Source organism: Ursus americanus, chromosome 5 (genome assembly GCF_024610735.1).
Source record: "Ursus americanus isolate L20-20 chromosome 5, mUrsAme1.1.p, whole genome shotgun sequence".
Classification (NCBI taxonomy): Eukaryota; Metazoa; Chordata; class Mammalia; order Carnivora; family Ursidae; genus Ursus; species Ursus americanus.
In genome coordinates this window covers 46,290,492-46,302,910 of record NC_142131.1, presented here as the reverse complement: position 1 = coordinate 46,302,910, position 12,419 = coordinate 46,290,492, and the positions used below count along the sequence as shown (strand labels likewise).

The 12,419-nt window shown below is 45.0% G+C and overlaps 1 protein-coding gene across 1 annotated transcript; it reads right to left on the bottom strand.

Annotated features, from left to right (window-relative positions):
* Nucleotides 1–4,242: 4,242 nt before the first annotated feature.
* Nucleotides 4,243–12,270, bottom strand: MCIDAS (multiciliate differentiation and DNA synthesis associated cell cycle protein). Its single transcript, XM_045795062.2, has 7 exons — nucleotides 12,154–12,270; nucleotides 11,971–12,067; nucleotides 11,699–11,790; nucleotides 8,189–8,261; nucleotides 7,421–7,644; nucleotides 6,683–6,793; nucleotides 4,243–6,460 (listed from the first exon to the last, which is right to left on the bottom strand). The coding sequence occupies exons 1-7, from the start codon at nucleotides 12,268–12,270 to the stop codon at nucleotides 6,020–6,022; spliced, it is 1,155 nt and encodes a 384-aa protein (XP_045651018.1). The 3' UTR covers nucleotides 4,243–6,019.
* Between the last annotated feature and the right edge of the window lie 149 nt (nucleotides 12,271–12,419).

Below are 12,419 nucleotides of genomic sequence, written 5' to 3'. Positions count from 1 at the left end.
TTTCTTAAGGGTAGGCTACATGTACTAGTCCCACAGGGAATAAAGGAAGAAAAAATAACTTCACAGTGAAGGAACCTGATGAACAATGCATAGTCAGGTGATCAAAGTCAACAATAGTCATAAATTATGTTGATAGAATGTACCCTTGTTATGATGTGATGAAAATGGAACTTTTCCTATATGACCTTCCTCCAAAAAACGTATAACACTGCTCTAATCATGATAAAAACATTAGATACATTTCAGTAGTAGGGGGACATTTTAAAATATACCTGACTGGTGCTTCTCAAAACTGTCAAGGACAGCAAAAACAAAAAGTGTTGGAAACTGCCACAGACAAGGTAAATACAAGGAGTCATGACAACTAAATGTAATGTGGCATTTTGGGTGGGATCCCAGAATAGAAAAAAGACATTAGGTAAAAACTGAGGAAATTTGAATAAAATATGAACGTCTGTTAATAATAATGTATCAACATGGCTCATCAATTGTTACCAAATGCATTATATTAACATGTTAATATGGGAAACTGTATGCCAGGGGATGTATGGGAACTCTACACATCTTCTTAATTTTTCTATAAATCTAAAACTAGAAGAGTCTATTTAAAAATATATATAAATGTTACATATGTCAAATCAAACCAAATTACATCAAAATATCAAAGTCTAAATTCAACAGATAATTTCTACTTTCAACTCATTTATGCCTGCAACTTGTTGATACCAAAGTAAAGTAAAAGAAAATCAGAGTAAAACATTAAGTTAACTAAGCCATATGCAGGGTATGTATTAAACATCTGAATGACTGACTCTTTTTTAAAGTTTTCCAAAAGATTTAATATTATTTCTGGAGAAGTTAGCTCAGCTGCAGTAAAAATGAAACCATATTCACTGGTTTTACTTCTTCCTTTCTGATCCTTATGACTTTTATCTCTTTTCCTTTCCTTATTAAACTGGCTAGAACTTCCAGTATACTGTTAGCTAAAAATGTGCTTGCTCATAGATGAGAATTTTTATGGGAGAGAGACATTGTATTGTTAGCTTTATAGTGTGTATTGATGAAATGTATATAACAGCAGAAGGATAAGGAGATGATCAACAGAATTACACTGTTCAGAGTTTTGGTCATTTTACTTGAAGTCAGTCAACATTCACTTTAAGTAGATTGTAATAAATTGTAATAATCTAGGGAATAAAACGTTTATTCACATAAAATGAATTCATATAAAATGAATAAACATTTCATTCCCTAGAGTAGCAACCCCTTATAAAAAAGATGCAAACAGATACAGCTAAATGGCCACCAGAGAAGTTTAAAATGGAATACTAAAAAAAATTATTTAAAGAAGGCAAGTAAGAAGGAAAAGAGGAACCAAAAAGAGCATATATAAGACAAACAAGAAGCAAATGGCAAAATGGTGGACCAACTTCAACAATAATTACGTTAAATGTAAATGAACGAAACACTACATACAAAAGGCTGATATTGCCAGACTGGATAAAAAAGCAAGAACCTTGAATATGCTCCCTGTATATCCTAAATTTAAAGATAACAAATAAGTTGGAAGTAAAAAGAAAAAAATATTCCAGGGATGCCTTGCTGGCTCAGTCATAAGAGCATTTGACTCTGGATCTCCGGGTTGAGAGTTTGAGCCCCATGTTGGGTATAGAGATTGCTTAAATAAAAACTTTTTAAAAATTCCATATATATAGAAGAGCATATATATAGAAGAGCGGGAGTAACTATGTTAATTCAGGCAAAATACACTTCAGGACAAAAATATGACTGTAGATAGAGAGAAACACTCCATATTAATAGAAAGGGCCAATACCTTAAAATATACATAATAATTATTTTGTGCCTTAACATATGCACCTAATAAACTTCACACTATGTGAAGCAAAAGTTGACAGAATGAAAGGAAGAAATAATTTCAAAATTACAGTTGAGGATTTTGATAGTATTTGGTAAGACAGAAAAAACAAAAATCAGTAAGGATATAGATGATTTGAACAAAAATATCAACACCTCAATCTAATTGACATTTAAAGTACACTACACTCAATAACTTGAGGATACACATTCTTTTCAATTCATACATTATGTGCAGCAATTTAGAACATAAGCATGCCATTAAGCAAATCTCAGATTTCAAAACATCAAAATCTTAAATAGTATTTTCTTTAACTGAAGCAGAATTAAATGTTGATGCCGTCACAATGAGTTAAAGTAGAGTCTCTGCAGGTAAGGCCCACGTATTTGGTACTATTCCCAAACCTCTCCAGGTGATTCTAATGAGAGCTGGTGTTAAAACCAGTAATTTAGGCATATGGCAGCAACTAGCAAGGGAAACAGCCAAAAGAGATTTTAAAAAATGGTTGCATGGGAGAAGCAGATCATTAGTTTCATAGAAGTTCTCTATTATTTTAATTTTTAACTGTATGTGTATTGCTTTGAGACAATTTCAAATTTACTACTTAAAATTTCTTCCTCTAAGGCAAAGTCCCCAGGTTCTCTTATCTAAGTGGATTCTCCACTCTTATTCTCTACCTCTGATCTCTGTTTTCATCAAGGCACCTATTCCAATTTAAATTACAGATTTATGTGTTTGCAGGTTATTATTTGTCTCATTCCCTAGCTTGTAAGCTCCAAAGGGGTAGATGAATGCCTGTTGTATTTACCAACCTATACCCAATACCTATCACACAGTAAGTATCCAGTATATATTGGTTAAATTAGTGAATTATTAAATGGCTGGATTTATTTTTCATTTCTACAACAAATATGCATTACTGTTATAATACAGTATAATATGTACTGTTATAAAAAGAAAAAATGTGTTTTTAATATAAATATATAAATCAGAGTGGAATGTGGTATCCACATTCACGCTTGCTTAAATTCCTTTCCTGGTTCAGTCATTAGAGATGAAAGAAATACAATACAATTTTCAAGGTTCATTTTGCATTAATTATATCAGGCTTTCTTGTTTTCTAAGGGCCTTATGCTTTTATTTTATACTTCCTTATAAATATTTTTGTAAAATCTAGAAATTTGTGGGGAAGATGGAGACACTAAGATTAAACCATCCTGGGGCACCTGGGTGGCTCAGTCAGTTAAGTGTCCAACTCTTGATTTCGGCTCAGGTCATGATCTCAGGGTCCTGGTCCTCCATACTCAGTGGGGAGCCTGCTTGAGGACTCTCTCCCTCTCCCTCTGCCCCCCACGCCTGCTCTCTCTGTTTCTCTCTCTCTCCAAAATAAAAATAAATAAATCTTGGGGCGCCTGGGTGGCACAGCAGTTAAGCGTCTGCCTTCGGCTCAGGGCATGATCCCGGCGTTCTGGGATCGAGCCCCACATCAGGCTCCTCCACTATGAGCCTGCTTCTTCCTCTCCCACTCCCCCTGCTTGTGTTCCCTCTCTCGCTGGCTGTCTCTATCTCTGTCGAATAAATAAATAAGATCTTTTAAAAATAAATAAATCTTAAAAAGAAATCAAACCTTCATGTTTAGAAGTAACTATATGTGTATTGCTTTCAAATCGATGATTTGCTAATTTTCTATGTTCAGAGAAAGATTAATATTTGGTTTGTACAAAAAAAATTTTCTCTTGCTCACTTCTCTGTTCTACTCTATGTACTCTAATCTCCTGTGACACTAAATTGACCTAGCTTCGTGGGGTGGATGACCGCTATTTCAGCCTAGTGACCTTTGGAAACATCTCCCTCCCACCTATTCACTCCCCCCTAATACAGTGAATGGTGAAAGCCAGTCAACAGTAAGGTTTTTTTTATTGTATTTCTTCAAATGTTATTAATATTCACAAGGAGAAGTTGCCTTAATTTTGGTCATAGCTCTATAAATATCCTTTTATTCACACCAGGTTATGAGCAGAAGGCATAAAAGTACATAATGGATTGGTCTTGATTTTGCAGCAAGTGTGCAAGGCCCCTCCAGTGTGATGCTGAGCATACGTTTACCGTCTATACTGTATGTCAAACCAAATAGTGTATTCGTCTGTTAACAAAAGCCAGGTTGTGTCGTATTTTAAAAGTCGAGCAATAACATTATTTCCTTTGGAATTAACTGAAACGTAAGATTTACAATAGGCTGATGAGATTCAATTGCATAAAAGTAATATTTACAAAAATTAATAGCAAGTTAAGCTATTGTAGTGTTTAAAGTTTATCGTTTTCTCAAAAAACAACTCCAAAAAAAAGGAAAAAGAAAAAATTTAAAGCTACAGAATAATAAAGCTAGTAGTATCTATCATAAGGCCTCTGACTCCTGTAAGTATGGTTTTAGAGGAGTTTATACTGACTTCTGTGTAAGTAGAAACTACCGTTGGTTTCCCCCATAGCTTTGAGGTTAATGAAGAAGAGTTATTTCACTCAGGCACCAACCCCTTGACTTTCAGCACTAGCCCAAAGGTCTCCCTCCTCTTTGTACTGGGAAAAAAAGGAGGTGGGCTGCCTGCTTGTTATTTGTCAGTGTCTTTCTGCCAATTGTTTCTCAGGACAAGTTAAGGGTCTTTGTTGGTTTTGTTTTTTCTGAACCTGAGCTTCAGTAACTTTATATATAAGCCGATGAAAAGAATTTTCAACTGTCCAGTGTACTTTTTAAGAGTCCATTTGTTAGACAAAATATGAGGAAATGTGGTCTATTTTATCACTTTTTTTTTTTGGTTTCTAAACCCAGCAGTACATAGGACAACCTGGAGGAGCAGGTTCTGCCACCCTGCGCAGCTCACCTGCCATCTGATATCACCACTGAGAGGGCAGAGTGAGCGGTGTGGTGTAACAGGGCTGGAAACTTGCCCACGCTGAGGCCACAGAAAAAAGGAGCTCTCGTGTTGAGAACTGGGAAGGGAGGGACAAATCCCTACTTGACATATGCCAGTCACATAATGTCACAACAGAGGAACCCCACACAAAAGGAAATAGAAAAAAAAGTCAAAGGGAAGGCACTATATAATGTGTAAGTTTTTTTTTTAGAAGATCAACCCTAGAAATATAAGACATGAATGTGCACCGCAGTTTTATCTATGGACTTCAAATAGATAGTTTTACTTTTACCAAGATTTTCACACTTGATTTCTGGTGCGTGCACATGTGCGCGTGCACACACACAAATATATATTCTTTTTCACGTGAAATATACTATTTTCTTAAAACTTTTTTTTATCAACAAAGTTTGCTTTTTGTGTGATTATTCTGTTCAGACATATAAACTATATATAATTAATATAAACATATACCATAAATCTTACAAAATTATATGAATGATCATTACAAACAAATGTGTTTGGAACCTATTTTGTAGATAGCCCATTGCCTCTAAGCATCTACATTTTTCTCTACTTTATTGCCCTTAAGCAAGTGTTTTGGCTCTCTCTCCTAACTTTTTATTCTTCCAGCCAGAACAAAAGTTTTCAACAGTAAGAAAATTAAGGGTCCTTCCAGGACCAGGGGAAGTTGAGTGATGTAATGAAGCATTCACTCACAAACCTGGCTTCTTTAAGTAACTAGTGAGAAAGACTGGAAGTTCCCAATAATGCTTCTTAATATATTATAGAAAATTATTTAATCTCTTAGAGCCTCCTTTTCCTTCTTATAAAAGTAGGGCGTTATATAATTATAAAATAGCTAAGTGATTTCAAAGTCCTTTCCAGTTCTAAAAGTACATAATTTAAAGCTGCTAAAAATACTTTTAAAATTGATTTTTATATGTGTGTTTACACACACGCGCGCACACACTATGAAAGGGGAGGGAATATATAGTATTTATATACCGTATTTTATACGGTATATAAATACGGTTTAAAGTATTTTATACTTTACATCATTATCGAGACGTTTTTGTTCCTGAAAAAAGAATTCGTTTCAGGGTGGCGTTCGCCCAGCAGGGGGAGTACTTCTGAGAATCCGGGTTCAGGAAACAGTTTCAGCTACTCCCACTTGGCCTCCAGGCGCTTCAGCCCGGATACAGGGCAGTGTTTTGGGGAACCACATCGCAGCTCAACTGGGGACCCAGCGGAATTTGTAACCCCCGTTGGCTGTCCGAATGGTGAAGGCATTGCCCTGGGGGAAAGCGAGGGTGCGGATGGTGCTATGGCTGCGGATGGGGGTCCTGAAGGAGCCGCCCTCTTCCAGCTCACTGTGGCTCAAGTTTAGCGCGCTCCGGCTGCAGTCTGTGCGCAGCCCCCGGAAGGTGCCGTGCAGGTTCCCCGGCATGACTTCCCTGCTCGCCGGCTCCGAGTGGAGCCGGAGCCGCTTGGGGTCGCGGCTCTGCAGCGCTTCGTCACAGCGCTCGGAAATCTCCCTCAGGATGGCGTCCACTTCCGCGCAGTCCTGCCCGGTAGCACTGAACAACTCCTCCAGGCTCCTTTTGGCTGTCGCCTTGAGCAAGAGCGGCTCGGCTGTCCTTCCGCAATCCCGGGACTGCGTGATCATCAGCTTCTACAAAAGATGGGGAGGAGCGCCAAGCTGGGGCCGGCTGGACTCCCCGGGCGCCTTTCGAACTCCGTGGACTTAGATGCGGGCTGCAAGTGGCTCAGCAAGCTCTCGGCAGCCACCGCCCTTCTCCCAACCCCTCTGGGTCCCAATACTAGGACAAGGCGGGGGCTGCACAGGAACATTTCCGGCGTCCCGCAGTGTCCCACACACCCGCACCCCACTTACATCCAGCACCGAGGCCAGGTGCCGGGTCCGACTGGCAAGTTCCTTCAGTTGCACGTTCCGCTCCTTGAGCGAGGCGATCTCTTCCTGTTTCTGGGTGAGCGTCACGTGCAGCTGCAGGAGGAGACCCAAACACTGAGAGGTAGGCCACCGTGGTCGGTCTCATCTGTATACTCTGCATGAATTATACCAGGATCCTAACATCTAATCTGGAACGGGGACCTAAGGGCACTTGCACTGGTGAGAATAATAATCACTTTTGTTTAGTTGTCCTTTGTTTTTACAAAGCACTTAGACAAAATGTATCTCATTCCTCAGTGAAGCGTGTTGGTGAAGAGTACAGACTTGGGCAACAAGAAGATACAGGTTCTGCCTCTGAAGTTCAATCTTCCTATACCTCAGTTTCGTAACCTGTAAAATGGGGTAGTAAGGGTATTTTGTTCAGTGGTTGTATTAGGAAAAAAAGGTAAATTGATAAGCACAATACCAGGCGTATAGGAAGACTTCCGTAAATATTGATGTCCCTATTAAAAATCTGGTCGGGCAGGATTATTCCCGCTTACTGAGGTTAGAAACTGAGGAGAGCCACCGGAGCAAAGGCAGCCGTGTGAAGCACTCCCCCGTCCCTTGGTTCTGACTTACGCGGGGGCCCATTCCCGCTCCTGCAACCCCCATTTCCGCCCAGAGCTCCATACCCTGTCCCCAACCCAGGATTCCTGGCGGCCAGCCCAGTACCCCTACTTGGTTATTCTCAACGAGCGCGTCCCCCAGTGCCCTCTGGTTCTGGTCGGCCACCTCCTTCCAGTACTGCTCCGGCGGGGGCACGTCAGGAGGGCGCAGCGGCGGTGACTGCAGGGCCCTTGGGTCCAGCGGCGGAGAGAGACTGGGCCCAAATGGCAATACGTCGCAAGGAGAGAAGGGGAAGTCTCCGCTGGCCAGAGGAGGCGACATCAAAGAGGATGAGTCTGAGGAAGAGTGGGAGCTAGGTTTGCAGCCTCAGACTCATGCCCAGCTGGCTACAGGGACAAAACGCCACGCGGGGTGTAGGGTTTATGTGAAGACTTTGTTAAGTAAAGCACCCCTCACTCTGCAATCCCTACTTTTCCCAGGCCCTTTCTGATATCTTCTTCATACACAGCAGGCGCTCAATATATGCCTATTGAGTTGATATGAATTTAATTTCCACGGTGGCCAGGGCAAACCTGCCTGAAGTCACACAGGTCCGCTGTTCTGTACACTCCTGTCACCCAACCTCTCCTCGACCACATCACAGCGTAGGGCTCCCTCTCCCAGAACTCAAACCGATAAACTGGGAAAGCGCTATAGATTCAGCGATTCATCTTCTCTATTAGAAAGGCTGTTGTCTCGTAAATATGACGAGTTATGGTGTTGACAGGTGCTGGGTTTACCACCTTCGCGACCACGAAATGGAAATCTGAACTAGTTTGATTTGCGGAGTGGGGGACACCCCCGCCTCCCTTTATTGAACTGCAAGGAGACTGCACTTGCCTGCAATGAGATCATCCACTGTGTCTCTGAAATCCTGCAGACCCAAGTCCGCTGCAGTTTGCAGAGAATGGTTCTGAAATAAACCAAAAGTGTTAAATAGTGAATGTCAAGTCCAGCAGGTCTGAAACACTTCCCAGACCGACAGTCGCCCTCCCGGGTGTGCACGCACTGTCGTTCGCAACCGAGAGTCCTACCTGAAAGTCAAAGCCCCATCCCAGGCTTGGAACCCAGCAGGCTTGCACTGCCATGGTGAGGCGCGTCACACTCACTCGAAGCAGGGACAGGGTCCCCGAGGGTCCTGAAGGGCGCCGAAACTGCGGGGCTGTGTTTGAGGCGGGAGTCCTTCCGCGCGCAGCGTGGTGGCCCCACGCCTGGCATCTGGCAGCCGGCAGTCCCCGGGCCGCCTCATTGGCCCGCCACCAGCCAACCAGCTGCCTCCTTGAGGCCCGAGACGTTGCTCCAGCTCCTGCTGAACCTCAGTTCAACTTACCGCCGACCCGCCAAGGAGCTGTGCCCTAAGATAAGGGAGCGGGTGTGCTTGCACTCCGACTTCCCTCCCAAGACCTGACAGCGTGCGGGGCCATCCAAAGAAATAACGTGAGGCTATATATCCCGATATCCCGCCGAGCCTCAGTCACAGCTAAACCTCCTTCTCCCCAGACAGGAAGGGAAAAGGTAGGCTATGATGAGGGGGCAGGGATGCTACGGAAAGTGCTTCTGTTCAGTATGCAGCAAGGGTGGCCCCTATTGCTCTTCTGTTGCTCAACAAGTCGAGTTTACTTTCTCCGTACGGTGTGATGCACCTCCTTGAGTGGTGCATCGTGAGCTGGACACGCTTCTGGGTTCCTGCAATGTGCCTGCGTGTGTGAGGCAGGAGACAGTAGGAGGCTGGCAGCCCCAGAACCTTCTTACTCCCTTTATTCGTGGACATTTAGAGTTGACAAAACTCTTTTATGCGAAGTCCCTATGTTAATTCTCACCCAATGTAGGAAGCACGCAGGGCCCAGGAAGTGACCCCCCCCCCCTTTGATGAAGAATCTGAAGCTCAGAGAAAGTTAATTGCCCAAAATCATCCAACTCTGAAATAGAATTGGGGCTCCTGATGGAGAATGATGATGACTGTATCAATCTTTCCTCCATACTGCATTGCCTCTAGCGTTTATCTCTTTTTTAAGCAAAGCCTGTCTTCCAATGAAGACAGCACTGGGGAAAAGGAAAGAAGTTTCTCAAGGCATATGGTGTGAGGGAATGCATCCAATATGCCCATCAGAAATATCTATTCTGATTCCACTGTTGGTGATTGATTCATTGATTCCTTTGTGTTAATAATACTCATCTCCCCCAAGGCCTTCTCTACTATTCAAATATTGCTGACAATAGGAACTTGCTCTGACCCTAACCTTAAAGAAAGTACCAGTATCAGCTTTCCTCAAGGAGGAGTGCTTCAATCTGGGAGGCATCAAGCACCAGTTGGGAACTGAGGCTATCAGAGGGGAAAGGAGCTTATAAAGGACCAAGACATGGGGCGCCTGGGTGGCTCAGTCAGTTAAGCGCCTGCCTTTGGATCAGGTCATGATCCAGCCCTACATCAGGTTCCCTGCTCAGTGGGGAGCTTGCTTCTCCCTCTCCCTGTGCCGCTACCCCTGCTTGTGCTCTCTGGCTGTCTCTGTCACGTAAATAAATAAAATGTTTAAAAAAAGTAAAGAGAAGAAAGGGCCGAGACAAATCCTGAAGCACAAGTTCTGTCCTTGTTGAAGGAGCCAGAAACCAGACTCATTTTCCAAGGGCTGAAAGGTCTTCCTCTTAAGATGAGATTCAGCCAAGGCCCTTACCACGAAGAGATTTGAGGCCAAGTTAGGAACGGGGCCCCGGGAAATGCTTCCTCCTATGCTATCCCGGGTCCTTGGCTCATTCTGGACCTCAAACAAACACTTCTGGAGTATTTCTTCTCTCTGTTCAGCAGGAAGGAGGCTAGGAAATATGACCCGAGTGTGCACTGGCCAGAGTCTTTCCAGGGGATCTTCCTCTAGGGGGTGTCTTTCCCTCTCTACCAGCTCTGTCTCCCCCAGGAAAAGTCTTGGACCTCTTGGACCATCTGGCATGAGCTCTGTGCTTGAAACTTTGAATCCTACCTTCCCAATTAGATAAAAATCTGGCATTTTTCCAAACCACAATGGCAGCCAAAAAAAAGTGGGGGGGGGCTGATACAGAACATGATGTAAAAATTTAAGTTCTAAATACTTAAGCAACAATTCAACAAGAGCCTGCTTGATTTTCATGACTTGCTAAATAAACATGTTGGAGTAAGACATGATTGGGCCTCTAGGTCAGTTGAAAGATGCTCAAGTTGAAAGATGTCTTTGAGCATCCAGATCGAAAAGGAAAAACAAAATGGCCTCTGCAGGGCAATGCCCACTCTCACCTCTTGCCTTAACACTCTCTGCTCTATGTGGCCACCTACCCTGAGTCCATCTGGGCTCTAACCCAATTCTAAAGGCACTTAGGAGAAGCCTGAAAGGCTGTGTTCTACAACCAACCTCTGTTTTCAAGGTAGTCATATCTTCTGGAGTGTTCAGTGCTGGACATTTCCCCCATGGACCCCATGTCCCCAGGACCTGCTGCCAGGAAGCTGGGACTGGCACCCCTCTTGTAGGTTGCATCTATCTAAGACCTCTTGTCTTTCTGGGCACTTCATGTCCCATTGATGAGCCAGGCAGTCTTCTGGCCTCCCAGACACAAATGCTGGGATGTTCCCTCATCAACCTGGTAAAGTCAGCCCTGGCAAGCGGTGGAAGTGGGATGGGAGTAAGGAAATAAGTTTTTGAGGAAAAGAAAAAGTCAAATACCTCTTTGCCGCATGAGGGTATGTGACATGAGGCTTTGGAGGGGGAGGAAATGACTTTTTTAAAGTGACCAACTGCTGAAGAGCCATCTTTGCAGAGAGGAACGTTTGCTGTCAGATCTCTTCCAGGGTTCTTTGTCCTTTGTCCCTCTTCCCCTAAATGTAAACTCTATTCATTTTTTCCAGTCTTGATCGAGTAGTTATTCGTCAATCTTCACACTCCTTAGATACCCAGGGAATGAAAATTGTTAGTGAATGGCCGGAAAGGGAATATTGGGAGTACTGACAGGACATGTACCAGGTGCCCAGTGCTCCATTTTGCTCCCACCTACTCTCCTGTTTCCTCAGTGCTCAATCTCCAGATTGCTTTGTCACAGCTCCAGGGAATAGACGGGGAGAACAGGAGACCCCTTCCCCGGAGGGAAGTTCTCCAGGTAAGACCCTCTGTCCCAAGTTGGTCAGAACAGCTCTGAGAATACGGCCGACGCAACAGACTAGAAGGGAAGAAGTTCCGATCCTCGGGGCTGAGATTCCGGCACGTCTGCCCCCACTAGCTATATCTGCCAGCGCTCCCGGCCTGAGATGAGCCTCTGCGGACGCGAACCCTGGACTCCCGAGTCGGAATTTGGGTTGTCGGCCGCCGGGCTTCAGGAGTTAAGGGGAGGTACCTGCGAGGCGGTCAAGTCACCACTAGGCGGCGCGTCGGACCCGAGTAGCGAGGAGCAATCCGCGAGGTCCTGCAGGTCTATGGTGGTGAGGGCTGCGCAGGGAGAACCGGAGACACGCACCAGGCGGGCCCTGAGTCTCTCCGCCAGGGCTCGCCACTGGCATCCCCTCCAGGACATCAGAGCCCGGGGGAGAAAAGTTTTTCTGAGCCGCGCGTGCCCTACCCACCCGGCACGAGGAAACCGAGGGATCGCGCGGGAGCCACTAGGCTCACCTGGCAGCGCAGCGGGCTCCGCGTCTCGGGGATCTTCGTATACCGACACTGGGCTGCTGCCGCTGCAACCAGGAAAGAACTTCGGCGGAGGGGCGAACTAGCCGGACACAGAAACGGTGAGCATGGGTCAGCCCTCGGACCCGGAGCGTGCGGCCCCTGCCCGGCACCGGCCCGCGGCCCCACCTTCCTCTCCAGCTTCCCGGGCTTGACGAAAGGCCGGCCCCGCAGCTCCAGCATCCTGTTGGGGCAGATGCTGTCGAAGGCTCGGCGTCCCGCCGCGGCGCCTCCGCAGGACTGCATCCTGCCTCCCCGCCCGCCCAGGAACGCGGTGCTGGTTATTCGGCGGCGGTGGCCACGGCTGGAATAGCGACTCACAGTCCGCGCTCCGCCTGGCGCCTGCAGGGACAGCGCGTGGCGGGTTTGGAAGCAAGGGGTGGTTGTAGAGGTGC

Coding starts and splice junctions, on each gene's coding strand:
- MCIDAS (XM_045795062.2), bottom strand. CDS start 12,270: ATGCAGTCCTGCGGAGGCGCCGCGGCGGGACGCCGAGCCTTCGACAGC. Junction 7,645..8,188: donor AGTGGATGATCTCATTGCAG/GCAAGTGCAGTC, acceptor ACTCTTCCTCAG/ACTCATCCTCTTTGATGTCG. Junction 6,794..7,420: donor CGCTCGTTGAGAATAACCAA/GTAGGGGTACTG, acceptor CTCCTCCTGCAG/CTGCACGTGACGCTCACCCA.